Source organism: Papio anubis, chromosome 9 (genome assembly GCF_008728515.1).
Source record: "Papio anubis isolate 15944 chromosome 9, Panubis1.0, whole genome shotgun sequence".
In the NCBI taxonomy this organism is placed as follows: domain Eukaryota; kingdom Metazoa; phylum Chordata; class Mammalia; order Primates; family Cercopithecidae; genus Papio; species Papio anubis.
The window spans coordinates 38,932,599-38,959,087 of NC_044984.1; the positions used below are offsets into that span (position 1 = coordinate 38,932,599).

A 26,489-nucleotide genomic window follows, 5' to 3' on the forward strand; every position below is an offset into this window, starting at 1 on the left:
CAAGTCTTTTTTCATTGGCTAAATGGTAATGAGTATGTCTTATTCATCTTGGTATTCCCAGCACCTAGCACAGTTCCTGGCATCTAGGAGGTGTTCAATCAGTATTGTTGAAAGAATGAATAAATAGCTGACCCTCTCCTTCAAGGATAAGCAGCTGTCTTTAAGTTTCATTGCTAACGGCTGGGAGGCATCCTAAGTGGCTATTCTTTCAGGGCTGGGTATGCTCCTAAGCTTCTTGTTCCTGAATTGCTTGAAGAGAAATTCCCAGGCAAACAGACCTTTAATTACCACCAAAGGCCTATGCTTTCATTATTTGTGAGGGATTATGTGTATGCCCAGCAGATTTAAGCTGATTGTATAGAAATCTCTGGCGTCATATATTGGTGGCATGAATGCTTTGCAAAATGAGTATAAATTTGGGCTGACATATTTTAACCTTTTAATTAATGTCTTGAAGTCTTACCTGCATTCATTAGCAAGGAATCCAATATCCGTTTTGAAGTTATTCCCACCCAGTCAACCTTAAACTTGATGCCTTACCCAGTCCTATGTAGGGTCACTAGGGTCTGTGTTTTTCGAATACCAGCTATAGAAAAAGCGGTGCCATTCTGATTATTCTTCTACTTTACCTGTGTCTTACTGTTAGTCTGCTACATGGTGTCATTGTTGAAGCTTGCTCCTGCATAGTTCCACAGACTTCTGTCTACTCAGCATGAGTGTCGTCCCTGGTCCAGACCCTGCATGGGCCACAGCGCTGTTTCTAACCCCAGAATGGTGAGTTCAGAAGAGCTTTCATCAGTCATACTGGGGGCTGAAAACAGCTCTCCTACACATGCCCTTTAGTGAGCAGCCCAAGTCAGCAGTGTGGCCATCCACTTTCCCCACAATTTTTGTTTGGAGACGTCTCATCATTCTTCTGTAGCGCTGGGCCTTTGTCAGGTCCTCCACAATAAGCCTCTGTGCTTCCCATCTTGAGGAACAGATCTCCTCTTTTCCTCCCTGGTGATCAGCTTTGCATGTCAGTGTCTTGCAGAGCTTTACTAGAGTCACAGAAGTTTTATTACACTCTCCCATTCCCCTTCCTCAGTAACTTTCTTGTCTTAACCCAGAGAACTACAGGGAAATTACCCAAGTGATTCCTCATGGAACCCAGGGAATATTTGCTTCGAGGTGACTTCCTGCCTCCCTGTCTTGAAATAAATGAAGCAGATATAAATTTTTATGGGTCTTTCAAATGGCACTAAATTGAATCTCTACCTTATCAGGCATTATGTACGTAAAAATGGTAGCCTTTTCATTCAGCTATACCATCACTTTTCCATTAAGAGATATCAAGAAGCATGGTCAGTTAGAATGCAGAAAGATATTTAAACTGTAGCAACTTATGGAAGAAACTTAACAATCTAGTTTACAAATGTGAATTGTTCACAGACTTTAAAATATAGGCTAAATTTTGTGGTGGCACTCATTACAATGCCCTTCACTACATTATTAATTTTCAGCTTCATCGTTTATTAGTTTTTACCTTGCCCTTGTTCTAGCCAGGATATTTCACTAGAGTCACAGAAGTTTTGCACAGCCTCGATCATAAATTTTCAGGAATCTTCATTCTTCTACCTCCCTTTGGGGCACCATCTGATCCAAAATCAAAATAATTTTCTCCCAAAACTATGTTGATCTTTTACTATCCCAGTGTTTCTCCCTTAAAAAAAATAGCTACCATTTGTTGAACCTTTACTGTACTAATGGTTCTTTATATTTTTGGTAATTTTTAAAATGTGGAAATAATCTAACTACATATAAGTGAAGGCTGATTGCACACAGGTATGTCTTAATTACTGCAGAGTAAATTTTTTTTTAATTTATTTTTTATTATTATTATACTTTAAGTTCTAGGGTACATGTGCATAACGTGCAGGTTTGTTACATATGTATACTTGTGCCATGTTGCTGTGCTGCACCCATCAACTCGTCAGCACCCATCAACTCGTCATTTACATCAGGTATAACTCCCAGTGCAATCCTTCCCCCCTCCCCCCTCCCCATGATAGGCCCCGGTGTGTGATGTTCCCCTTCCCGAGTCCGAGTGATCTCATTGTTCAGTTCCCACCTATGAGTGAGAACATGCGGTGTTTGGTTTTCTGTTCTTGTGATAGTTTGCTAAGAATGATGGTTTCCAGAGTAAATTTTTATAAAATATTAAGTGAACACTCATGTTGCTCATGTTATTGTCACTGATGTCAAATGAAGGAGTATTGTCAGGATCCCAGAAGCTGCCCTCTGGCTGTCCTAGTGATAAACCTCTCCCTTCCCTCCAAAGTAACAACTATCTCAGGTTTTAGGCCCTTTGCTTTCTTACTTTGCTAAATAGTTTTACCACTTTTATGACTCTCTAACACCATAGTTTAGTTTTGGCTATTTCTGAGTTTTATATATTTGTAATTACATAATGTTTCTGGTAAGGGTTTGACTTCTTTTCTGTGACAGTTTCTGAGATCTATCCCGGCTTCAATTAGTAGTTGTTTTCATTGTTGAGTAGTGTTCATTGTAGGACTCTACTATAATGTTTATCCATTCTTCCATTGATAGGCATTTGGTTAGTTTTCCATTCCAGATTATTATAAATAATGATGCTATAAACATTCCTGTACCTTTCTCTTGGTACCCATGTGCACATCTAGGCCTGGATTTTCTTGTGGGAAAGTTTCCAATTATAGATAGAATTTTGTGAATAGTTACAGATCTACTTTTTATTCCTTTGCACATTTTGGTAATTTGTAAATTTTTTTTCTAGAAACGTATCGATTTCACCTAAATTTTCATTTTTAGCTCGCATATTATTTTAAAAAATGAGCTGATTATTTGTTTAATCTCTGAAGAATCTATAGCAGTGCCCCTATTTCATTTCTGACATTGATTTCTGACATTGTGCTTTTTCTGTGTATTTTGATCAGTCTTGCCCACTGATTAATTTTACATCTTCTCATAAGACTAGCTGTGTTGGTCTATTGTATAAGTCCTTTTTTCTTTACTACTTATTTAATTGAAGTCTTTTAAAAACTTATATATTTCCTCTTTGTGGTTAATTTTGCTGTTTCTTCTCTAATTCCTTGACAAGGATTCTTAATCATTCAGTTTTAGCATTTCTTATTTTCCAGTATAGTTATTCAAAATTAAAAGTTTAAGCATGGTGTTAGCTATTTCTCACAGTACTTTCATTATTATCCCGTTCAAAATATTTACTCTGCCTTATTGAGGTTTCTATTTTAACTCCTGTTATTTGGAAGTGTCTCTCTTAGTTTCCAATTATCTGAGTTCTCAAATTATGTGTTACTGATGTATAGTTTTGTTATAATATTGACAAAGAATATCCTATGTATGATTTAGTCATTTTAATTTTTTTGAGACTTGTTTATGGCCCTGCTTATGATCAATATTTCTAAATGTTCTCTGTTGCATTAAAAGAATGTGCATTCTGTAGTTGTGGGGTGAGTTTTTCTCTATATATCCATTAGGCAGAGTTTACTAATCTTATTGAAATCGTTTATATCCTCACTAGTTTTTGTCTGCTTGTTCCATTGATTATTGAGAAAAATATATTATTTCACATTTTCTATGGGAATTTATTTTTCCTTAATGTTTTGTCAATTTAATTTATATATTTTGATAGCACACTGTATCTTCCTGATAAGTTGATCCTTTTATCATTAATAAGAATCTGTCTTAATTTATAATAATAGTATTCATCTTTAAAATTGATGTTAATATAGCTATACCAAATTTCATTTTGTTGCTATTTGCATGTTATCTTTTCCCACTATTTTCAACCTTTATGTAGCCTTAGTTTTAGGTATTTTTATAGCAGCATATAGTTGAATTTTTACTTTGCAGGTCTGAAAAATATCTTTATTCTGTTCTCACTTTTTCTGTTTTCTGCATTGTCAGTTTTCTTCCTTGTTTTTATTTCATTTTGAGCTTTTTATTTTCCTTGTTAGAGATTTTCTTCAAATATATGATAATACCTGAAGTCTATCCATATTTAAGGCTGAACAATAAAATGATGACTGGAAAGTCTCTGTGCATGGATAGGCTTATTCATGGATAAGAATTAGGCAGAGGGAGGCTGTGTTTATTAGGAATTTGGCCATTTCACTGGGAGACCCTCGATTGTTAATAATACTTTTTTAAGCGGGAGGGGCTGCTCAGATTTTTTTTTTTTTTTTAGATGAAACTTCTGTTTTTAACCTAGATAACATTGTGGATAATGGGACACACACACACACACACACACACACACACACACACACACACCCCTTGTATTTTAAAGCTCCTTCTCATTAAGGTGTTTCATTCCAGGCTTGAATTTCTTCATGTAGCAAATATCCCATCTAAGTTAGGTGGGGTGAAAGTCATTTCCAGGTTTCATTGCATCAGGGAAGATACACGGTGGCCTAACAACCCATTGTGAAAGATTTTTACTGATCCTCCATTGGAGGCTCATTTTTCACTTTCATTCCTCTTCTCTCTTGCCTTCAGAAATCCTGAGCTGCTCATCCCTGAGCATTATTGGGATCCAGAGGCAGAGTTTAGCTTCCTTCTTATTATGTGCTCCAGAAAAAGTCAATACAACAAAGAAAGCTGAAACTATGACCATCCCCATTCCCCAATCTGCTTTCTAAAATTGCATTAAAAATTTCTCATGTTCTGTCATTTCTTCTCCTACTCTGCATTTTTTAAAAATTCCTACATTGTCATTGTAGTAGATTTTGGAAGAGGGAAACATAATTACTCACTGCACCAAGTTTACGTGTAATCTTACTTCTAGGGTGCTGTTTACATGTGGCACCAAAAGGCCTAAAAAATAACATCTAAGAGACAGTTGAAGCAGGGATATCTAGTTCAAAGACACTGGGCAAGTGTTGAAAAAGAAAGGATTATTGTGAATGAAGCACGGCATATTTTACTCGTGGTCCCAACTACTCACACCTTAATCAGATGGTAAGAGCAAGTACAAGAGAAAGTAAAAGTGAAAAGTGATTTTTCCGTAATCTCTGTGGGAATTTGAGACTGCAGGGCATCAATGTCCCTTTTGCTGTTGGCTTGTGGTAGCACAGGCATGGTACAATGATGTAGGTGTATTGGTTGACTGATTACAGACATTATAAGGGAGCCTTCTGTTGTGAAAGGAGAATTTGCAAAGATGTCTGCATTGTCCTTGGCACAGACATAAGTACCTTGGTCTTGGTGCACACGTTGACAACATAAGTGGCAGTAGCAGGCTCTTTGGTGGACATCAGTTGAAGAGAGGATATCTCTGGAACCATTTTTGGCATTGGAATTAACTAGCCTTCATGACAGTGAGTGGAACAAGAGGAGAATAGCACTGTAATAGCTAACAGTACTGGTTCCAACAGCACAAAGGAAACTCTCAGAAAACTTACTGAGTTATTTGGAGGAACTTGATGGGTCTGAAATATTCACAAGATGGGTGGAATTGTGGCTTATCTTCTCCTCTCCTCTCTTCTCCTCTCCTTTTTCTTTCCTTTCCTTTTTCTTTCTTTCTTTTTTATTTTTTGACCATGGTCTGATAGCTGGGGTGGTGAAGCTTTTGAAACACACATTGCAAAAGCAGAGCATGAAATTCTTGGTGGTTAAGTGAAGAGAAACTATATAATTAGTAAAATTATGAAACAAATTTATGGGGCAATGAGAACTAATTAACTTCCAATTTGAAGGGCATTTGATGATAATGAGGCTTTGTGAGGCTAAAGAGATATCCCTTGGACTTTAGAGTTCTTCGTGGAAGGTTCAAGTTCAGGGATGGCCATGCGCAGATGGGAAAAGTACTTCAAAATCCTTTATCCGATACGCCACTTCTATATTACTGGCAAACTCAATTCCAGGGCCCCTCTCCCAGACTCCTGTGTTGCTCTCTCCAGCTCTATTCTACACTACTAAATGATGTCTGCTTAATATTATCTTCTTATTACCTTTTTCTGACACTTTGTAAGAGACCTATAAAATATCTTTGGTCTGTCAGAAATGCAACCTCCACTCTCTCCGGGTTACACATTATGTGCCTTTATTTTATCTTTTGTCAACACTTTTTATTTCAAAATCAGGCTCCCTTTATATTAGCTAGTTAAGTGATGTCATATCTAGCTTTTCATCTATTCAGTGCACAGATATTCCCTCACATATTGTGACTCAGTTGACAAACTCACCATTTGTCCCACATCTCTCAAAATGGAGACACATTGGTCTTTGGGTTTTTTTTTTTTTTTTTTTTTTTTTGAGACAGGTTATCACTCTGTTGCCCAGGCTTGAGTGCAGTGGTGCAATCAAGGCTTGCTCACTGTAGCCTTGACCTCCTGGGCTCAAGCAGTCCTCCTACCTCATCCTCTAAGTAGCTTGAACTACAGGTATGCACCACCAAGCCTGCCTAATTTTTTGGTTTTGTAGAGATGTGGTGTGCTATGTTGCCCAGGCTTAACAAATTGGTCTTAACAGGAACATATATCGCATTTTTTAACTGGAGAGAGAGGGGAGTGCTATTCTAAACTTTAGGACACCTATGAAATTTGTATGCGTAAACAGTACATTAGATTTAAACATAAGTTTTCCCCATTGCCTAGAGCAGTGCCATAAAGTGTGGACACATGATTTATCTTTGTTCTGATTAGGAATAATTTGAGTACCAACCTCAGTCTACCAACTACACTGATGGCTTTTTTCTTATAGCCAATTTAGTGTCATTTATTTCTAAAAGGTTAGAAGAATTGTTGCATAGTTAAAATTGAACAAAATACTCAGAACCACAATTTTAGACTCTACCATCTTTCCTGGGTGAATAGTTACAATGCTTTTCACTGTAACGAATATAATCTCTGTGAAGTTAGCTCAAGAACAAAGATAGGGTAGGGAACAGTGATTCTTTAGGAAGCAACATGGATGTCCCACAGAATCCGAAGTGCTGGTATGCTTGTCCCAGGAAGGCATTGGAATTAGACTGCCACAGCACTCATGTTTTTTCCTGTCTTCTCTCCTTCTTTGCATATGTCAGTCGGCTTTCTTCCTCTGCCTGCCCTCTCACTCTCTGCCACTCTCTCTCTTTCCTTCCCTTCCTTTGTCCCCAGATTACAGGGGATAAAACTGTAGTCTCCATATTCATTGGATTGTTTTCTCGTGTAGCCTCCAGGAAAGATATTTCCTTCTTTCTCTCTTTTTGTATTGGTTCTAAATTACCAGAAAAGGAAACAATAGCAGAGTTGGGCATCATTATACATGACTCCATAAGCTTTCCCCAATGGCAGGAAGAAATTACTAGAAAAGAGGCACTGAGTGATAATCCAAGATGGGACCGCTAGCTCTGGGGTGCTATTTTCTTTCCCTTGAAAATGTATGAGTTTACATGTATCAGGGTCATGGTCTAGCATGTAGTGAGACATCAGTAATTAATTGTTTAATGAATAAATGAATATAAATTAAGATAGATACTTATCCAATATAAATTTACATGCTGCAATAAGGTTCCTGGGTAAAAAGACAGTTCCCTTCTCTCTTCCCCATATCACTGGAGCCTAAAATTTTTTCAACAGGAATATGGAGTAAATCATTGGGAAATAGTGTTGAGTAGCTACAGGGAAGAGAAAAAGAGGTGGTTGAATTCATATCTAGAGGAAGATGGACAAAAAGAAGAAAGAGAAGAAGAAGGAGGAGGGGAGAGAGGAGAAAGAAAAGAAACTGTCACAATTGCTTTGAAATTGAAAATTTTGTAGGAAATAAAAGAGCAGTCTCATTTTTCAGGTTTCTTCATTTTATTATATACCGTGGACAAATTATAGTTCCTGGCAAATGTTAATTATTGTATTTATGTCCTGTTGTTTTTATTCCATTATTTTGACAATTTACAACCATGAACACTTGTCTCCACTGATACAAGTTGTTTTTGTTCTACTTTGAACAACATCAAAATTTTTGCAAAATTTGTAAGTTATTTTATGCCCTTCCAAGTAGTTCAGATAGAAGCATCATTATATAGGGTAAATTAATGAATACCATTCTGGCTTAACTTACAGTTCCCTTTTACAATAATAAAAATTTGTGACAATGCATTGTATACATTTTACTTGAATAGTTCTAAACACTAAATTTTATTTAACATTAAAATGTGACTAAATTAATTATGAAATTACTTTCAGGTAATTTGTGACTTTCTGGATTCCTTTGGGGATTTATTGGGGTTCTCTTAGCAACAAGCTCAGAATTTTAAAGCTTGGTTATCTGTATTATTTTTCTAATAACTTTAGTGAAGATACATGAAGTGTCTTTGTTGTATTTGTTTAATTCATTAGAGGTAGAAGACAGAACTATTCAGAGCATCACATTAGATTGCGTATTCCTGGAGCGTTTGGGAAGTTGATAAAAGAAAAAAACTATGAAAGAAACTTGGGGTATAACCACAAACAATCTGTAACTTTAAAATTAGTTTTGAGGCTATATTGTTTTTTAACCTTGTAGACCTCTATTTTTGACTTTAAAGGACACGCAACAAATGTAATTTTATAGTATCCATTTGAAGGGCAGTAGAATACATTTTCTTTCCTTTTTTTCACATGGATAAAATAAATGTGTTTTACTATGTAGCTCTGGTATTGTTTGTGCCAGCAAATTGGTGCACTAAATCATGTATTGATAAGTTATCCCATTTAAAAAATGCTTTAACATGATTAAGTAGATTTTCAATATTTTACTTTTTAAATTATTCAACTAACGTTCAGAGTAAGTAAATTTACAACATGTGTTGCAGCAAGTCAAAGATATGTTCTTTATTTTGATTTATTTATATTATGGCCTCTAGCTTTTTATTCCAGAAGAGGTAATAAAAATGATACAATAACACTGTATTCTAACTTTGTTAGAGCGTCATAATTACATGGCACACAATTTGTCTTTGATGTTTGCTTTTATTTTATCTTGTATTGCAAATCCTTGTTTTTACCTTTTATGCTTTTATACACATCCTACTTTGGCCCTGATGTCCAATGATTTAAGTAATTGACTAACTAATTCATTTACTTATTTATTGCATTCCTAAAACATACTATACCCTGGGCCAAGAATTTCATTTGCCAAAAAAAAAAAAAAAAAAAAAAAAAAGAAAATACATGTTTTTTACCCTTGATGAAGTAAATCTTATGGGAGAGAGGGGCAATGTAAGCAAATCATTAAAATACTCTGGGAAAAGTATTTAACATAGAGGTATATTCAAAGTATTATGACAAGATTTGGGAAGTGATAACTTTCAAAAGTAATGGCAGTAGATTTCTAAGTGGACAGACTGAGTTAGTAATCTCAAGCCAGAAGACAGGGAATGGCATGTGACAAAGAGAGCATTCTGGGCAGCCATGATAAGTGTATTATGAAATGGTGGTATATTGGTGAAATTGATTTCCTAGTAGGAGGAGGGCCTGAAAGAAGGAGATTCTGAAATGTAAGGAGATGAGTCTAAAAATAAAGATGCCTTGCAGAGTGAAGGTTTTTCTTATCTATGTTGTCTTAGTCCATTTTCATGCTGCTGATAAAGACATATCCAATACTGGGAAGAAACAGAGGTTTAATGGACTTACAGTTCCACATGGCTCAGGAGGCATCACAATCATGGCGGAAAGCAAGGAGGAGCAAGTCATATCTTACATGGATGGCGGGCAGCAAAGAGAGAGTTTGTGCAGGGGATCTCCTCTATTTAAAACCATCAGATCTCATGAGACCCACTTATCATTGCAAGGACAGCACAAGAAAGACCCGCCCCCCTATATTCAACTGCCTACCACTGGGTCCCTCCCATGATGTGGTAATTGTGGAAGTTACAATCCAAGATGAGATTTGGGTAGGGAAACAGCCAAACCATATCACATGCTTTACCCTGTGACATTGGGGACCACAATATTATTTTGAAAAATGGAAGCCAGTAGGCCAGAGGTTTACCTTTTTTTCATGCATATTATGAAATAGTTGTACTAGAAGCTTTACATACTTTATATCATGTGTTCCCTAATAAATCCCTGTGAAGGAAAGGTATTTTTATTCCTAGTATATAGATAAGGAAATGAATGATTATCAAAGTTGATCATTTGTCCCAAATCATGGGGGTATGGGATGGGTTGCAAGCTTAATATTTTCTGGTTCTAGGACTTCTGCTTCTCCAGTATGCCCTATTTCTTCCCTAGAAATCCCCATAGTGTCAGTAAAGAATTTACTGTAGGTGGAAATAGTTACAAAAGAATAGGAAATTATTACTTTAGTTTCAGATTAGAGATGATTATGTATAGAATTTAGACATTGATAGTGGTGATGACAGAAAAACAGCATAGATTTGAGAGCCTTTCAGAAGTAACATTAGTGATTAATCACTAATGCTGAGAGTAAAGGAAAGGGAGAAATTGATGTAGTACTAATGTTTCTGTATATAGCACAAATGAATTTCACTGAATGGGCTGAAGTAAGGCAAGGAATGGAAGGAAGAATTGATGTATGCTGGATGTATTCACAGTGACGGTAGGTTGGTTAATGAATACTCTTTGTCTCCAGTCTTCTTAGATATGTCTTCCTTATAGAACTTAGAGGGAATTAATGGCTAAAGTTAGGAAATTTCAGTTGGAATGTTATCAGTGAGCATTGTTAGGTTCAGATGCAATTTTAATCATTACAGGCTACAGCTAACAATTGTCTGCAGCTTTTTTGTGACATTCCAGGGGATCTTGCCCCATAGCTTCAAACCGTAGGTCTAGCCTGGAAGGTCCTTATACATGTATTGAGCTCCATCAAAATATTTTAAATCAAGAACTAGAACCAAATATACTAAAATGTGGTTATTTGGATAATAGTCAAGTAAGTGACTAGAGTCATTCATCTAGTTAATCATTTCATTACGAACCAAATGATTGAGAAAAGGTTAATTTTAAAAATCTAGGTTTAGTTCCTGGCATTTTGTAGTGACAAATTTTCACTTTAATGCCTTAAGAATACTTAGAGCTTTTGCTTTAGTTTTAGTGTGTTTAATGCAGGCCTGTACTCATGCAAGTCAACTCCTTGCCCATAATTTACTTGTGTGTGAAGCCCCCAATCTTATTTATGTTGCTCGAACATGGCTGAGAGAGACAGCTGTGACATTATGAATCCAGCTGGCCACAGATGAGTTTTCAGTGAAGCATGGATCCATATTGGTTTGGTGATTTGTGTGTACTGCCTTCTGTTAAAATTCAGACTCAACCACTAAATCACCTGACATTGACTGCAACCACTTATGTATGACTAATAGACTGAAGTGAACTGGAACTTTTGTTGCTAGTGATCAAGACCCTTACTGTAATATGAACTATACTATAGTTTTATTGACTATTTAGCTCATGTTAGAATCTGTTTAGTTTAGTCACTTTGCAACAGGTTTTAATAGCCTTGGTTATCTCATGTTGTCAGGATGTTATGATAACTAACCTTTTCCAGATCTTGTATATTGAAATCTCCACATGTTTGTTATGGATTTGATGGTTAAGGTTTAAATCTCAAGGAAAAAATAATTGAAGTTAGAGGCTGAGAAAAATTTATTTAGGATCTTAAAAGCCTGTATCAATGATCAATAGTTACTTAGAAGGCTGGTAGAACTGCAAGACTTTCTAGATAGTGCAAAAAAACAAAGCATAAAAGAAAACAAAGGATGTGTGAGTTGTTAAAATAATCAGCTAAAGCACCAAACAAAATAACTTCAATTGTGCCTCTTAGCAAATAAAATATAATTCTGAATTACTTGCTCAAATCATTAGGTATATGAAACCCCACAATTTCACTTTTTTAGAGTCCAATGTGATATTCAAACTGGCCAAAATTGCTGATATAAATATATGTCTGTCTTGTTCTTTACAATCCAACCAGGAAATCTTGTTAAATGTTAATGGATATGCAAATGAATGAAACAGTGACTGAAAATTTTTATGACAGGTCTGCATATTTGTAACTTTTCTTCATATTTATCCAAAGCAGCAAAAATAAGAATAATTACTGAATAATGACTTTATATATTATTATTAGAGGTAGAAGACAGAACTATTCAGAGCATCACATTAGATTGTGATTTTATATATTATTTATATATTTATATAGTCTTTATATATTATTCTTCATTTTTAAGTATATTAGTTATTTCATAAACTATCAGTACTGTCTCATCTGCATTGTTATAGCATCTAGCACTTATCATATGTCCACAGCCACACGCAAGGATTCTTTATTTTGTGCTGATATATTATTCTGGGTGAATACAGGACCGTTATCTTGCAGTCAATCAAGAAGCTATAAATGTAGTTGGAGAGATTAAGTGAACACACAAAACAATTTTTGGAAGTTTTTAATATTTTCCTCCGTGGAAAAGTTTTTCATGATTCAATCTCATTTTATTGCTGTTTCTAGGATTTAATGTATGGAGATCTATCCATACCATATATAAATAAATATGAACAACTTTATTAAATCATAATTTAAACAAATATTTATTAATTCTCCACTGGAGAATCAACAGTGGATAGGATTGCCAAAATAGCTTCCTGTCCTTCTGGACAGTTTTTTCTCTTGGTTTTCAGTGATATGAGCTTGTTTCTTGACATCCTAGTAATTTTGGAATGATGGACAGATGTTATGTATAAAAGTGTGTAGAGGATAAAATAAAATTTTATTTTTCCACAAAAGGTTTACTTTTTCCTTTATTAGGTGGAAAGAGTAGAAGCTGATCACCACAATCCAGTCATAAAATGGACTGGGTAAAGGCTGGTTTACACTTTCATCAAGGATTCATCTGTCTCTGGTTTTCTATAGCCCTCCAGAGGGCTGTATTCTCTTGGACCACATTCTCTGGCTGGTTCTGAACTCTATAATAGAGTCCTCAGCATAAGGAAGTTGCCAAAGCTCCCTAATGCTTTTTAGAGATTTTACTTAGTCTTTTAGTCTCCTTCCTACTTCCTTTTGAACTGCCTACAAGTTCAGAAAGGTTTGTCAAGTGTCTTGAAAGGCAACCAGCTGTGTGTCATGCTCTGTTTTGGGCTTCTCCTTCCTCACTAGGATCTTGGCTTCTTAAGTTTCCAACGTTGTCTCTTCAGCTCACTGCGACTGCCCATTGCAAAGGGCAAAACCCAGGTTCTCATCCTCTTTCCTTGCATGCAGAGTCAGCAAGCATGCCCAGAGAAAATACAGCTAATGTCTCCACAGTTCTAATTTTCCACAATTCTCTCTAATCTGGTATCTTGATTTTTCTAGTTTTCATTGCCTCATCAATTTTAATTTTTTAATTATTTAAACAGTGTGAACACTTTTGATTAACATATATTCAGATTGTATACACATGTACAGTAGCACCACTTCATTAAAACTCCTTTTGTCAGTAACCTCCATGATACCAAATTTGTGACATTTTTTTGCATTTAAAAAAAACTTTTAAGTTCAGGAGTACGTATGCAGTTTTTCTATATAGATAAACTCATGTCATGGGGGTTTGTTGTACAGATGGTTTCATCACTCAGGTATTAAGCCTAGTACCCATTAGTTATTTTTCCCAATCCTCTCCCTCCTCCCACCCTTTTCCCTCTGAAAAGCCCCAGAGTGTGGTGGAGTTTTTTTTTTCTTTCTTTCTTTCAGTTCTTGGCTGGATGGTTGATCTGTTGCGAGTGTATCCAGCCACCTGTCTCTATTTTTAGATACTAAAATAAAAGAATGATACCTTCTCTTATACACATCTATGCAATTACATGGAATATACCCTAAAATTTCCACAGTACCCCAAGATATTCTAGAACTAATTGGAAAAGTGACAGGTGGGGCATTGAACAAGTTCTTCAAATTAGGTATCATTGAAAGAACTGGGCAATTACCAGAGCTAATCCTTTATAGTAACGTTGAGTTCACTGACCAAGAGCTGTTCAGTGATTGTAGTACTGAAGGGTGCTATGCTACACCAAGTTGTCCAAGTGAATAACTTGGGGGCTTTCAAGTGGATGCTACGTTGATTGGTGAATTCAACATGAATTGAAACTCAAGATTTGAATGTTGCTCTGGAGAGCTAAAGGTTCTGCATACTATTCTTGACTTCTTATTATGATTTATCTTAAAGGGAAGTAAGTCTTAATTTTTATCATCTACTAAGCTACTTGTGGACAGAGTAGAAATTCGTTGTGTTTTATATCTTCACTAACACTTATAAGAAGAAGGTGTTGCTTAGTGGTTAAATTTCTGGGTTTGTGAGTCAGTCAAGTTTAGATTTACATCCTGTCCATTTACCAGATGCTTGACCTTAAGCAAGTTGCAAAATCTCTGTAAATCTCAATTTCGTATTGTGAATTGGTAATAATAATACATTTCATTGTACCAGTGTGAGTGTTGATGTATACACTGTATTTAAAGTGGTAATAACTATCTTTGGCACCTTATAAGCATGCAATTTATGGTAGCTATAAATTTTGGGCTACTATGAAAATCCATGGAATTGGCGATCCAGAATTTTGGGTTTAGTCCTTAAAATACACAGGCTCTCCAAGGTAGGTGAATGAAGTTTGTTGAAAAAGAGTTATGTTAAGAATTTTTAAGTTTGCTTTTGTTGTTAAATAAAACTAGTTAAATATCTATTTATTTCATGGATAACAGAACCATCTGAAATAACTCCAGAAAAGAAAAAACTGGAGATAGTTTACCTCTCAGTGACTTCAAAAACATATCTCTTCATAATTTCAGTAGATAAATAATGAACAATCATTATCTATTGGATGTATTTTAAAAATAAGAAGAATTAAGTTTTACCAATACTCTAAATTATACAGATATTATTTTGTATAAGAAAAGGAGCAAAATTTAAGATAAAAATAGTTAAGTGAAAAAAAACTTAAGAGTAAAATAAAAACTAAAAGAGGAAGAGAGAAATTTGTCACCTAGCTACCATTCGTTAGTTATATTACATGAATAGGGCAAGTTATGTGATCTGAGTCCCAGTTTTTTCAGAGAAACTGCAAAATCAGAAAAATAATAATTAGTGTTTTCTTGAATATTAAATGAAAAAGTAGTAATGAAAATGCCTGATGAACAGTAAGCATAGTCTTAATACTAATATTTAATGATCAGTGGAAATAGGAATTAGCTATACAAAAAACAAATAGTATAATTATATTTTCTTATTATTTATATTTCAGTAATAATTTAAATCACACATATTTGGATCAAATTTCATACTGCTTTATTATGCATGAGAATTTTTCTTAAATCTTGATATTATTATAAACATTATTCAGGTATGATGTTATATCTAAAGCCTAATCCCAGCATTTTTCCAATTGTTCTGATTTGATGGAACTGAAGGAAAGTTAGCTCTTCTCTCCTCTTTCAAGTTACTCCAATTTAGGAAGTGTTTCTGCTCCACTCATACTTGAGTGAGCATGCACAAATACCTTTGCTGAGTATTTCTGTTTGATTTTTCAAAAGCTGTCATTAGTCTTACAGCTCAAATATGAAATGCACATGGTAATTGGTAGAGCCACATTCAGTCTTCAAGTGTAGCTGAAAGTGACCCAGACACCCCGAGAGCTCTTCTTAGACTTCTAGATTTGTAAGCCTATGTGATGGGACAAGAGCAAGACAGCTTGTTGAGAGTGGGGAAAGTCCCTTTGCCTGTTGCTGAACCAGAAAGCCTTAACTGTATGACTCTCTGAGTCCGGACAATGTCTTGTGTGTTTGTTTCCACAGAGCATATATCATTACAGACTATATGGGCATCCGAAATGAAAGTTTCATGAAATTAGCTGCAGTAGGGACCTGGATGGGGGACTTTGTCACAGCTTGGATGGTAAGAAAATTTTAACTTCACCCATTTCAAACATCAAACAGAAGACATGTTGACAATGTTGGACAGACGCTGCTTTTGATGGTGTAGAGTAAAATAATTACCTCTGAGTGAAGCAAATTTATGAGTAAAGATAATTCCAGAGATTATATCCAATATCTGTGGACCTCAGAGAAAAATCAATGCAATTAGAATATAAGTAATGGCACTCCACCAGAATCTGTCTGTCTGTCTGTCTGTCTATCTATCTATCTATCTCTCTCTCTCTCTCTCTATCTATCTATCTAAACACACATGTATGTTTGAGCATATAAACATATACAGTCATAACATTAATAGAAATTCTCCCTGTGAAAATATAAATAATTTTGTTTGTCTAAATAATTTTGACTTTTTTAAAAGGCATGTACAATTTTCAGGTAAGGAATGTAGTCTGTGGCCTGTCTCAGAAGAGCATATGAAATATTTTTTTAACAATTTAAGAAATAGTTTTCTACATTTATTTTCCTCATTGAAGCTACTAATATAATGGTAACTGAGTTCTGAGTTCTCTTTTAATCTCTTTTGTATTTTCTTACTCCTCGTTACTAAAAGCCTGGAACAAACAGACAAACATGTCTTCTGCTGAGCTCATCTGTCAAGAAAGTATCTTCTGTTTTTAATTATTGGGTTCAAATTTAAAGATAGCATGTTGTTAGAAGGCTCTGGGTTCTATAAATTTATGAGAGACTCACAAAATGCAAAGAGTGTAACTCCCATAAAAATGGAGCACTTCATTAACATCATTCATAAATGCAGTTGATTCTAATTACCTTTGTCAGTCTATTCACTTGAAAATGAGGAGATATACCAGAAGGCAGATAATGCTTGACCGAAACAAGACTTGCTGTGGACATGTCCCTGCAGATATGTCCCAGATATTGTAGGTAGGAACAAAAGAGTTTCTGCCATTTCTATTGATTGCTTCTTACCTGGAACAGGTGCTTTCCGGGATCAGGAAGCAGTTGTAGCTTAACTGCTCCTACTGAGAACATCCAGGAAGAGTATCAGGTAACCACGAAAGGGTTTGTACGGCCTGTTTTTGAGCCTCCACCTACCTCTGTTGATTTTTAGAATGTTAACAGATTACTAGATGGATCCTATTCCATTAACTTTAAAATGTGAACTTGAAAAATGATTTGTCATCTCTAGAAATAGCAATTAGAGTAAGCTAGACATTGAGACCAGGCTGCCTCATGTGAAAAATGTCTTTTTTCCTGGCCGGGCGCGGTGGCTCACACCTGTAATCCCAGCACTTTGGGAGGCCAAGGCAGGTGGATCACGAGGTCAGGAGATCGAGACCATCCTGGCTAACACGGTGAAACCCCGTCTCTACTAAAAATACAAAAAATTAGCCGGGCGTGGTGGCGGGTGCCTGTAGTCCCAGCTGCTCGGGAGACTGAGGCAGGAGAATGGTGTGAACTGGGGAGGCGGAGCTTGCAGTGAGCGGAGATCGCACCACCGCACTCCAGCCTGGGGGACAGAGTGAGACTCCGTCTCAAATAAAAATTTCTTTTTTTCCATTGGAAGAAGCTTTTTAGGACCAGATACATAAACTTTGAAAAACGTGATTTCCTTGAAATTTGAGGGGATGTTTAAAAAATTTTTTCAACATTAATTGTGCATTGTGATTTCGACACGACTTTATGGCGAATCTGCTTAATAAAATGGAAAAGGTAACTAGATTAAGAGTCCAGGAATTTGAATTATCTGACCTGACCACCTATGGTTCGACCTTCCACAAGTAATAAACAGTTCTCTAAGGCTCAGTCTGCAGATTTATCAAATAGGGTTAACAGTTCCTTTCTGTGTTACATATTTTCTGTAAAGCTTAAATGTGTGGCCCTGTGATGTGACTTAAAATGCTAAAGTATGAGGTAGACAGAAGCACTTCATTGTGCACATTGCGGGGCCCTTCATCTCTTTAGCTTGGCTCAGTCCTTTGAGGTGATGGCAAGGGCAAGTCATTGATCCAAGATTCAGGATGCCTAGACTTCCTGAGCCCCATAAGTGGGAGCAGCCCACTTTATACCAGGCCTGGGGTCCAGAGTGTCTAGAGTTTCTTTCAATCGCCAATGCTTCAGTAGACTAAGATGATATGGTACATTGCTTCCTGACTGTTGTCTCAGAGTGAACCTGACAAAAGTTAGAGGAAAAACAATGAACCAGCAGGACCTAGAAGCTCACTCTGGAGTTTGCAGGCTCATGCCAGCCATTTATTACATAAATCATTTTCTTTTCTACTATGACAACATTGTTTGTTTATAACCCAGTTCTATCCAATTCCTCCCCAGCCATTTCTTTCTATACCATAAACAGCTCTGCCTCTATTTATTGGTTCATTATTATTGTTTTTTAAATTAGCACTTTTTCTTTTTTAACCATAAGGAGGGGTCCAATTGCTACAGCAGCCTTAGGAGGAAAATGCATGGTAGAGTTTTGACCAAAGACCTTTAACCCTTCCTGGGTGGATTTCTACTCTGCACTTGCCTGCTCCTCTCATTTGGCTAAGGGGAGTACAAATAATTCCACAGTTCAGCCTGTGATATTTGTCTCCTTCCAAGATCTGGCTGACATTCATAGTTTCTTCTGATTTTACTATTTTAATGCCTTATATTTCTAGTGGCTAAACTGATAACTTCACTGTTTTCTATATAAAAGATTACTGCTACATTACAAAACTGAGACTGGATTGAGAGTCAAGCAAACGGTATTCTAGGTTGAACCCCACAATGTGATCTTAAGTCATCTAACCCCGTGGGGCCTTTCTGTAAGCTGGAAGAGAATCCAAAGTCTCTTTATGCTATGTTATATGAAACATTGACCTTTCCCCATTAGACACAGGGATAGAAATAGCAAAGAAAATACCAAGCGCTCCTGATTTTAAAATACAGTCACACAGGGAGGATTCCCAAAGCACATCATTTCTATTCCCATTTCTATTCACTGACTGGGCAGTGAGTTTCTGTATAAATATTTATATGTCTACATATGAGTATATTGATAACATTTAAAAAATAATATTTTCCCTCATGAGAGAAGTTTAAGGTAGCCTTGACCTTTGTCTGTCTATAGAATTCTCATCATGAAATGAATATCAATGATGAGAGTGACTATCATGGAAAAGCAGCTATTTAAGTTAACAATCAAAGTGTGTCTTTTATATATTTCTGAAATGGAGGATTTTTCTTTTATGGAAAGAATTCAAAGCTTTTTCATAGTTTTAAAAGGCATATCAGTATTGATGTGATCCAAAGATAAGGATGGTGTCAACCAATATGAGAAGTGTCTTTGGCCCTCACATTACAGAGCTTCAAGCTCTACTGGGTCCAATTTCCTAGGCAGTTCTGACTTTTCCTGGCTCTGTGGTACTCCCCATGCAGAGGACAAGAGATGTATGTCAAGATTAAGGGTGCTAATTCTTTTGTCAAATAGGTTTTTGAAATAAGTTAATATGTAAGAAATACGTAAAGTGCTGAGCGATGTAATCTGCATTGAGCTGGGTCTTTGCTATGGGCAGGAGCAGAGAAAAGCTCTGTCATGAAGATGTAAATAAAACAACAGGGGGTGTCTCATGAGACACCGTTTCCAGGTATCCACCTATGTGCCCATGCACTGTGCCATTAAGTCAGAAGCTGGAGGAGAGTCGGCCAGTTCTATATCACATTGCCCCAGTTTTGCCATTGCTGCTTCAGCTTCTGATGAAGTCTAAGGTGGCAGGGGATTCCGAGGACATCATGATGGCACTTGCTTCTGCCCTTAATACCAGAGAGAAGAAGCACTTTATGCTGACCTATACCTAACAATCCCCTGTTCTAGCCCCTGGTACATCCTGTCCTAGTTGCTTCCATCTTACAGCAGTAAATGGTATGACTCACAATAGAATCAGGGAATCAGACTCTAGGTTTGAGGTTCTTGTTGGGGTGAGGTGTACAGATAAGATAAAACTGAGCCATGACCTAAGAAGACAATTCTGGGCTTTGCGCAGTGACTGACACCTGTAATCCCAGCACTTTGGAAGGCTGAGACAGGTGGATCACTTGAGGTCAGGAGTTCACCAGCCTGGCCAACATGATGAAACCCTGTTTCTACTAAAGATACAAAAATTGGTCAGGTGTGGTGGCACATGCCTGCAATCCCAGCTACTTAGGAGGCTGAGGCAGCAGAAAGGCTTGAATGTGGGAGGCGGAGGTTGCAGTGAGCGGAGACTGTGCAACTGCACTCCAGCCTGGGCAAGAGAGCAAGACTCTGTCTCAAGAAAAAAAAAAAAAAAGAGAGACAATTCTGTTAGCCAACACTGAACATTGAAGTCATCATAAAGCATCCTTCATCCCGAAAACCATATACTGTGTATATCAAGTCCTAATAGTCACAAGACATTGCTTGGCTTTAACATATTAGCGCTAGGATTATCTATTGGAATTTATATATCTGTGCCACTACTAGCAAAAGCTTTACCATGAGTGTCGTAGACACATAAAACAGGAAAAAATAAATTTAGTTGTTTGCCAGTTGGCTTTCCTTTTATTTATTTATTTATTTATTTATTTATTTATTTATTTTCTTATTTAATCAGCAGCGCTTTTATTTCTTAGTGGCCATAAAACAATGGTGTATCTTATAACTTTTGACATCTTAAATTTGACACAAATATGGTATGTGAATTTGAAACAATACATTTCTCTCTAGTTACTGTTTTGATGGCATTCTACAATTTTTATGTGGTGTTTTCTTTTTTTTAAAATTACGCTTTATGTTCTAGGGTAGATGTGCACAATGTGCAGGTTTGTTGCATATGTATACATGTGCCATGTTGGTGTGCTGCACCCATTAACACGTCATTTACGTTAGGTATATCTCCTAATGCTATCCCTCCCCACTCCCCACACCCCACAACAGGCCCTGGTGTGTGATGTTCCCCTTCCTGTGTCCAAGTGCTCTCATTGTTCAGTTCCCACCTATGAGTGAGAACATGCGGTGTTTGGTTTTCTTTTCTTGCGATAGTTTGCTGAGAATGATGGTTTCCAGCTGCATCCATGTCCCTACAAAGGACATGAACTCATCCTTTTTTATCACTGCATAGTATTCCATGGTGTATATGTGCCACATATTCTTAATCCAGTCTGTCATTGATGGACATTTGGGTTGGTTCCAAGTCTTTGCTATTGTGAATAGTGGCGCAATAAACATATGTGTGCATGTGTCTTTATAGCATCATGATTTATAATCCTTTGGGTATATACCCAGTAATGGGATGGCTGGGTCAAAAGGTATTTCTAGTTCTACATCCTTGAGGAATTGCTACACTGTCTTCCACAATGATTGAACTAGATTACAGTCCCACCAACAGTATAAAAGTGTTCCTGTTTCTCCACATCTTCTCCAGCATCTGTTGTTTCCTGACTTTAATGATCACCATCCTAACTGGTGTGAGATGGTATCTCACTGTGGTTTTGATTTGCATTTCTCTGATGGCCAGTGATGATGAGCATTTTTTCATGTGTCTGTTGGCTGCATAAATGTCTTCTTTTGAGAAATGTCTGTTCATATCCTTTGCCCACTTTTTGATGGGGTTGTTTGTTTTTTTCTTGTAAATTTGTTTGAGTTCTTTGTAGGTTCTGGATATTAGCCCTTTGTCAGATGAGTAGATTGCAGAAATTTTCTCCCATTCTGTAGGTTGCCTGTTCACTCTGACGGTGGTTTCTTTTGCTGTGCAGAAGCTCTTTAGTTTAATTAGATTCCGTTTGTTAATTTTGGCTTTTGTTGCCATTGCTTTTGGTGCTTTAGACATGACATCCTTGCCCATGCCTATGTCCTGAATGATATTGCCTAGGTTTTCTTCTAGGGTTTTTATGGTGTTAAGTCTAACGTTTAAGTCTCTAATCCATCTTGAATTAATTTTTGCATAAGATGTAAGGAAGGGATCCAGTTTCAGCTTTCTACTATGGCTAGCCAGTTTTTCCAGCACCATTTATTAAATAGGGAATCATTTCCCCATTTCTTGTTTTTGTCGAGTTTGTTCAAAGATCAGATGGTTGTAGATGTGTGGTATTATTTCTGAGGGCTCTGTTCTGTTCCATTGCACAAGCTTCAGTAACTGGCTTTACTTTTATTTAAGGCATTTATAGTGACCATCTGTTTATAAAATTATTTGTGGTTTTAACAGACTTTTTTTCCTCTTGAAACTTGGAGTTTCATTAGAGCCAGACAAGCTTAACCATTAAAAATGCTTTTGGATTAATAAAACATAGCCTTTGTAGTTGGAATATAGTAAGAAATAAGTTGTAACTGTTGCTTAATTATTTCTCTCTATTGAGGACCTAGCAAGGATATGATTTTAGGAAAAAAGGTGTTTTTTTAGAAATATATTTTACCCTTCTATTTTAACTGTGCCTATTTTATGTATAAGTACTACAATATCTGTTTAAATATTTGAGTGACAAATTTTGCTTTCTTATTTTTCATACATTTTGTATTTTTTCAGAGATTTTATAATTAATATTTATACTGCTATTATATTTGCTTCAAAAGACTGTTTATAATAGTTAACACCGAACACAGAACCAGGCATAAAATAGGTGCTCAAGAAATATTTATTTAAAGAATAAATAGATAGATCATAACAGCAAATAAGCACAGTTTCATTTCTTTTTTTCTAGTTCAGTTTTGTGACTTATTATTGTAAAATGAGCATTCTAGAATCCTAGCAAGGTGGAAGGAGGTCAGCTATATTGTTCAGGGTATCATATATATTAACCCTGCTTTGCTCCTCTCCCTACCCCGCCTCAACCAGGCTATGCACTTTTTCATACTAAATTTGTTTCCAGAACCACAAGGACACATGCTTGTGAACACTCTTGAATGGAAGTGATGAATTGTCAGTGTTATTCTCCCAAAATGGTGATGTCATTCTTGAGTATAAGTGGCAAAGAGTATAAAGAAAAGATTGAGCTCTGCAGATCCTGCCAGTGCATTCTTTGAATGGTCATTACTGCTCTCAGTGGCACTGTGTTGCTCCCAGGTCTGGGATAGAAAGAAGCTGTGTTGAGATATGTCTCTTGAGTCATGTGAACAAGGAGAGATTACTACACAAGACAGAAAATTGGTTAAATTTCAGTAGACCGAGAGAATTAAAGAGTGGTATATACTTGAGAGCAATACCATTACATCAAGGGTTAATATTTATTTACAAATCTAGAACAGAATAGAGGGAGGAAATATTTCTGCAGTGTTTGAGCGTAAAGTATTCCTTCTAGTTTAAATATAGATAATATGAAATAAAATTTATAATTATATAAACATACAACCTAAAATGTGGCAAATTTTAATTGTCATTTTATGCTTATTGCACACTTATTTAGGAAAGGAGTTTAACTGTTTGTGTTATTTTCAGTTTATCAAGTTAAAAATAGTTTAGTTCAAAATTTTCTAGTTTATACATGTCACTATTTTGTGGACTATTTCGCAAACACTGAGTGTGTGAATGAACAATAACCTGGAATATAACCAACATCTAGCTTGTTATTCTGTCTGGAATTGAGTTTGACAATTCGTATTATAATCAGTGCCAATTTTCTAATTATTTCTCTTCTACTGATGTTTCAAAATGACAGAATAAAAAGCATAATTGAATTTGATTTAGCACTTGAAATAAAGTAGCAATAACAGCTTTATTGAACTTCATAATAGAAAAAAAATTTAAATGAAACTTGGAATAGAAGGCCAGAGTGAGCAAACTTATGAAACACGTGTATATGAGAAATGGAAGGGTGCAAACCAGATATTTAGCCATGGGAGCTGGACCTAAGAGCCGAACATTCCTCTGGGTCTTTCTCTTTTGCTGTCTTTCTCCTCCTGTTCATTGGAATCATTTTGACCTCAACCTACCCCTGATTAGTTAACCTCATGTTTGATACATTTGATATGAAAGAAATGGTATGTTCCGTTTCATTACTTATACAGTGAAAATGCAAACTGGATCAAGCGTTTAATTAATACACTATCTTTCTATAAAGATTTCATGTTATGTGAGGTTCTCTGAGAAAAAAAAAGCATGCATCAGGGATTTAGGGGCACAAGATTTAAAGAGGATGTACTCTTGGGGAATCTGTAAGAGATAAGAGAAACAGGAGAGAGAAAGAGAAGGAGGCAAGCAAAGTTACAGTTATATAGTGTCACATAAAGTCTGCCCTCAGCCAGATCTCTTGGGCCTGTGCTCTTGGGGAATGGAGTGCTCCAGTAGGTCAAGAGGATGTGAGTGGGGCACCAACATGGACCATCACACAGACAAAACCCAAGGACAGCAGATTTAATGGCATCCATACTTGCCAAAAAAAAAAAAAAAAAAATCAGTTTGTTTGGTCATTTGATTGAAGCAAAGAGCATAAAAGGGAAATTATTTTTTACATTTCCTTTTTGCTCATTAGGAAGTTTAGAGGGAAGTAAATGTGGTCATTTTGCTTTTGCATGTATAAATATTTTAATGTCTCTATAAATATTTTAGCTCTGTGTTTCATGTTCCTTCAAAATAATAAGTTCCCACTAAAAAATTAATAAAGAGTCTAACTTCCTGTGTTCAGATAGCATCATACGTGATGATCAAGAGTCTTTTAATTTTCAAGACTTTTGGAATTAAAAAAATAAAAATACAAATAGAATAAAAAACGATTTCTGGGTAAAAAAGATTGTACTATAATGTATAGATATTTAAGAATAGAGGCACAAATTCTGGCTTTCACTCTAAGTCTCCTAATGTCAATGCCTATCAAAATATCAAATAATTCCATAGTATATGATAGGTATATTGTATGCAATTTGTATTTATTAAAAATTTATGGAATATAAATGTTATATTCATATTCACTAAGAATAGGAAAGACACCTAGGAAAATTCATCTAGGTATTGAATTGAACTACATTAAGATATGAAAAAACTGAGGACATCTCTTACAGAAAGACATTCCCACCAGAGACGGGATGCTCATTTTTCATCTTTTTCATCTCCAACTTAGTTTCAGCTTCTTCCAATTCCATTATACTTTATTTCTATTACTTAGTTTATACTTCCTCTAGGTGGGTGCCTCCTTTGTCCACATAATCTTTATGATTTTTCTAACATAAAGTTCCACATCTTTTAAAGCACTATTTATCCACCACTTACCTGAAGAAGTTTGAATAAAGCCCAGGAAGCATTAATACTTGATTTTTTTCCTCTTTGAAAGTCAATGATATAATGAAATGAGTGCTGGCTGTTAATATAGGCTCATATTAGAGCTTGAAAAAAGAAGCTGTGTGCTTTTTTGTAGTACGTTTAGAAGGAGTTGGATGGCTCCCTTAACATTTCTTTCACCTTTATTTAGTGCCTCCTGTGGGCCAAGAACTATTCTAAATACACATATTTAGAATAATGTTTATATATAAATATAATATTATATTTATATAAATATATATTATATATACTTTAGAATAGTGCATACACACACACACACACACACACACACATTTTAGAATCATGCTGGGCTTGCAGGAGGTGCTTACTAAAGGTAAAAGAAATGATCAGGGTAAAGGCAAAAGAAATGATCAGAGGTGTCATTAAACTAATTCCAGAAGTACTACAAAAGAAGCACATAGCTTCATATTTCAAGTTCTAATCTCAGCTAATATTAATGAGTACTCATTTTATTGTATCATTAACTTTATATCAGATATATACTGATTTTCCATCCATAAAAACCTTGAAACAGGTAGAGACACTGAAGCTTAGAGAGGTTAAGTGTCTTGCCCTTGCCCAAGGTCACACAGATAGCAGCAGCGTGAATGGCAGAACTTGGAATATAACCCAGGCAGTCTGTTTCCAAAGTTTTTATTGCTTTCACATACTATAGTATTCTGACAAACTGAATAATTTTCTTGCAAATATTTTATAGTAGATCTTAATCCAATATGGCATATAGATATAGATTTTGGTTCAATTTTTTTTCTGCTTACATGTCAATTTGTTGAATTTTGTCATCAGATGGGGAAAGTGAGTATCTTTTTAGGCATGAAATGATATAACCATCATGTCTCAGCCAAACTGTTGCTTTAAAACTTTAGAAAATTCTTAAATTCCTATATTTCTATTCCCTTTTGATAAAGATGATGGAAAGCATCTTATTTCTGGAATGAGAAGAAAGTAAATGAATAAGTTTTATATTATTGTTTTAAGACAGATATTGCAATTCCTAGTTACTTAAGTGCTAAGTGTTTGTATGAAATTGCTGTTCTTTAGCAATTGTTTGCTCCACGGGTTTTTAGAGCAGTAAAGTTTTTTATATTCATAGAGTATGCTACGTTTTTAGTTAAATGTGTTTTAACCATATTTAGTTAAACATCAGAAAGAGATTTATAGCAGTGAAGTAACTTGTATTTATACTTTATTGTTGTTCCTTCATAAAAGCTCCATTATGTTTTAAGAGATTAAAGTATTTGAGTGAACACAGGGAATATAATATTTGATAAGAAATGGTTAAGTAAGAGTTTTCCTAAAACTATGTTTGGGATATATTCTTCTCTTATATATCTGAAAGCTGATTAGGAA

At 35.7% G+C, this 26,489-nt stretch overlaps 1 protein-coding gene across 6 annotated transcripts in view; it reads left to right on the forward strand.

Annotated features, from left to right (window-relative positions):
* TMEM117 (transmembrane protein 117) overlaps window positions 1-26,489 on the forward strand; it is a 548,292-nt gene that overhangs the window by 275,860 nt on the left and 245,943 nt on the right. For 4 of the 6 annotated variants that reach the window (XM_021922223.2, XM_031650429.1, XM_021922227.2 and 1 more), the window contains one exon: window positions 15,775-15,874. The exons of the other annotated variants lie outside the window; for them this stretch is intronic. In XM_021922223.2, the coding sequence (XP_021777915.1) occupies window positions 15,775-15,874 (100 nt within the window). The remainder of the gene's footprint in view (window positions 1-15,774; window positions 15,875-26,489) is intronic. 6 annotated transcript variants of the gene reach the window in all.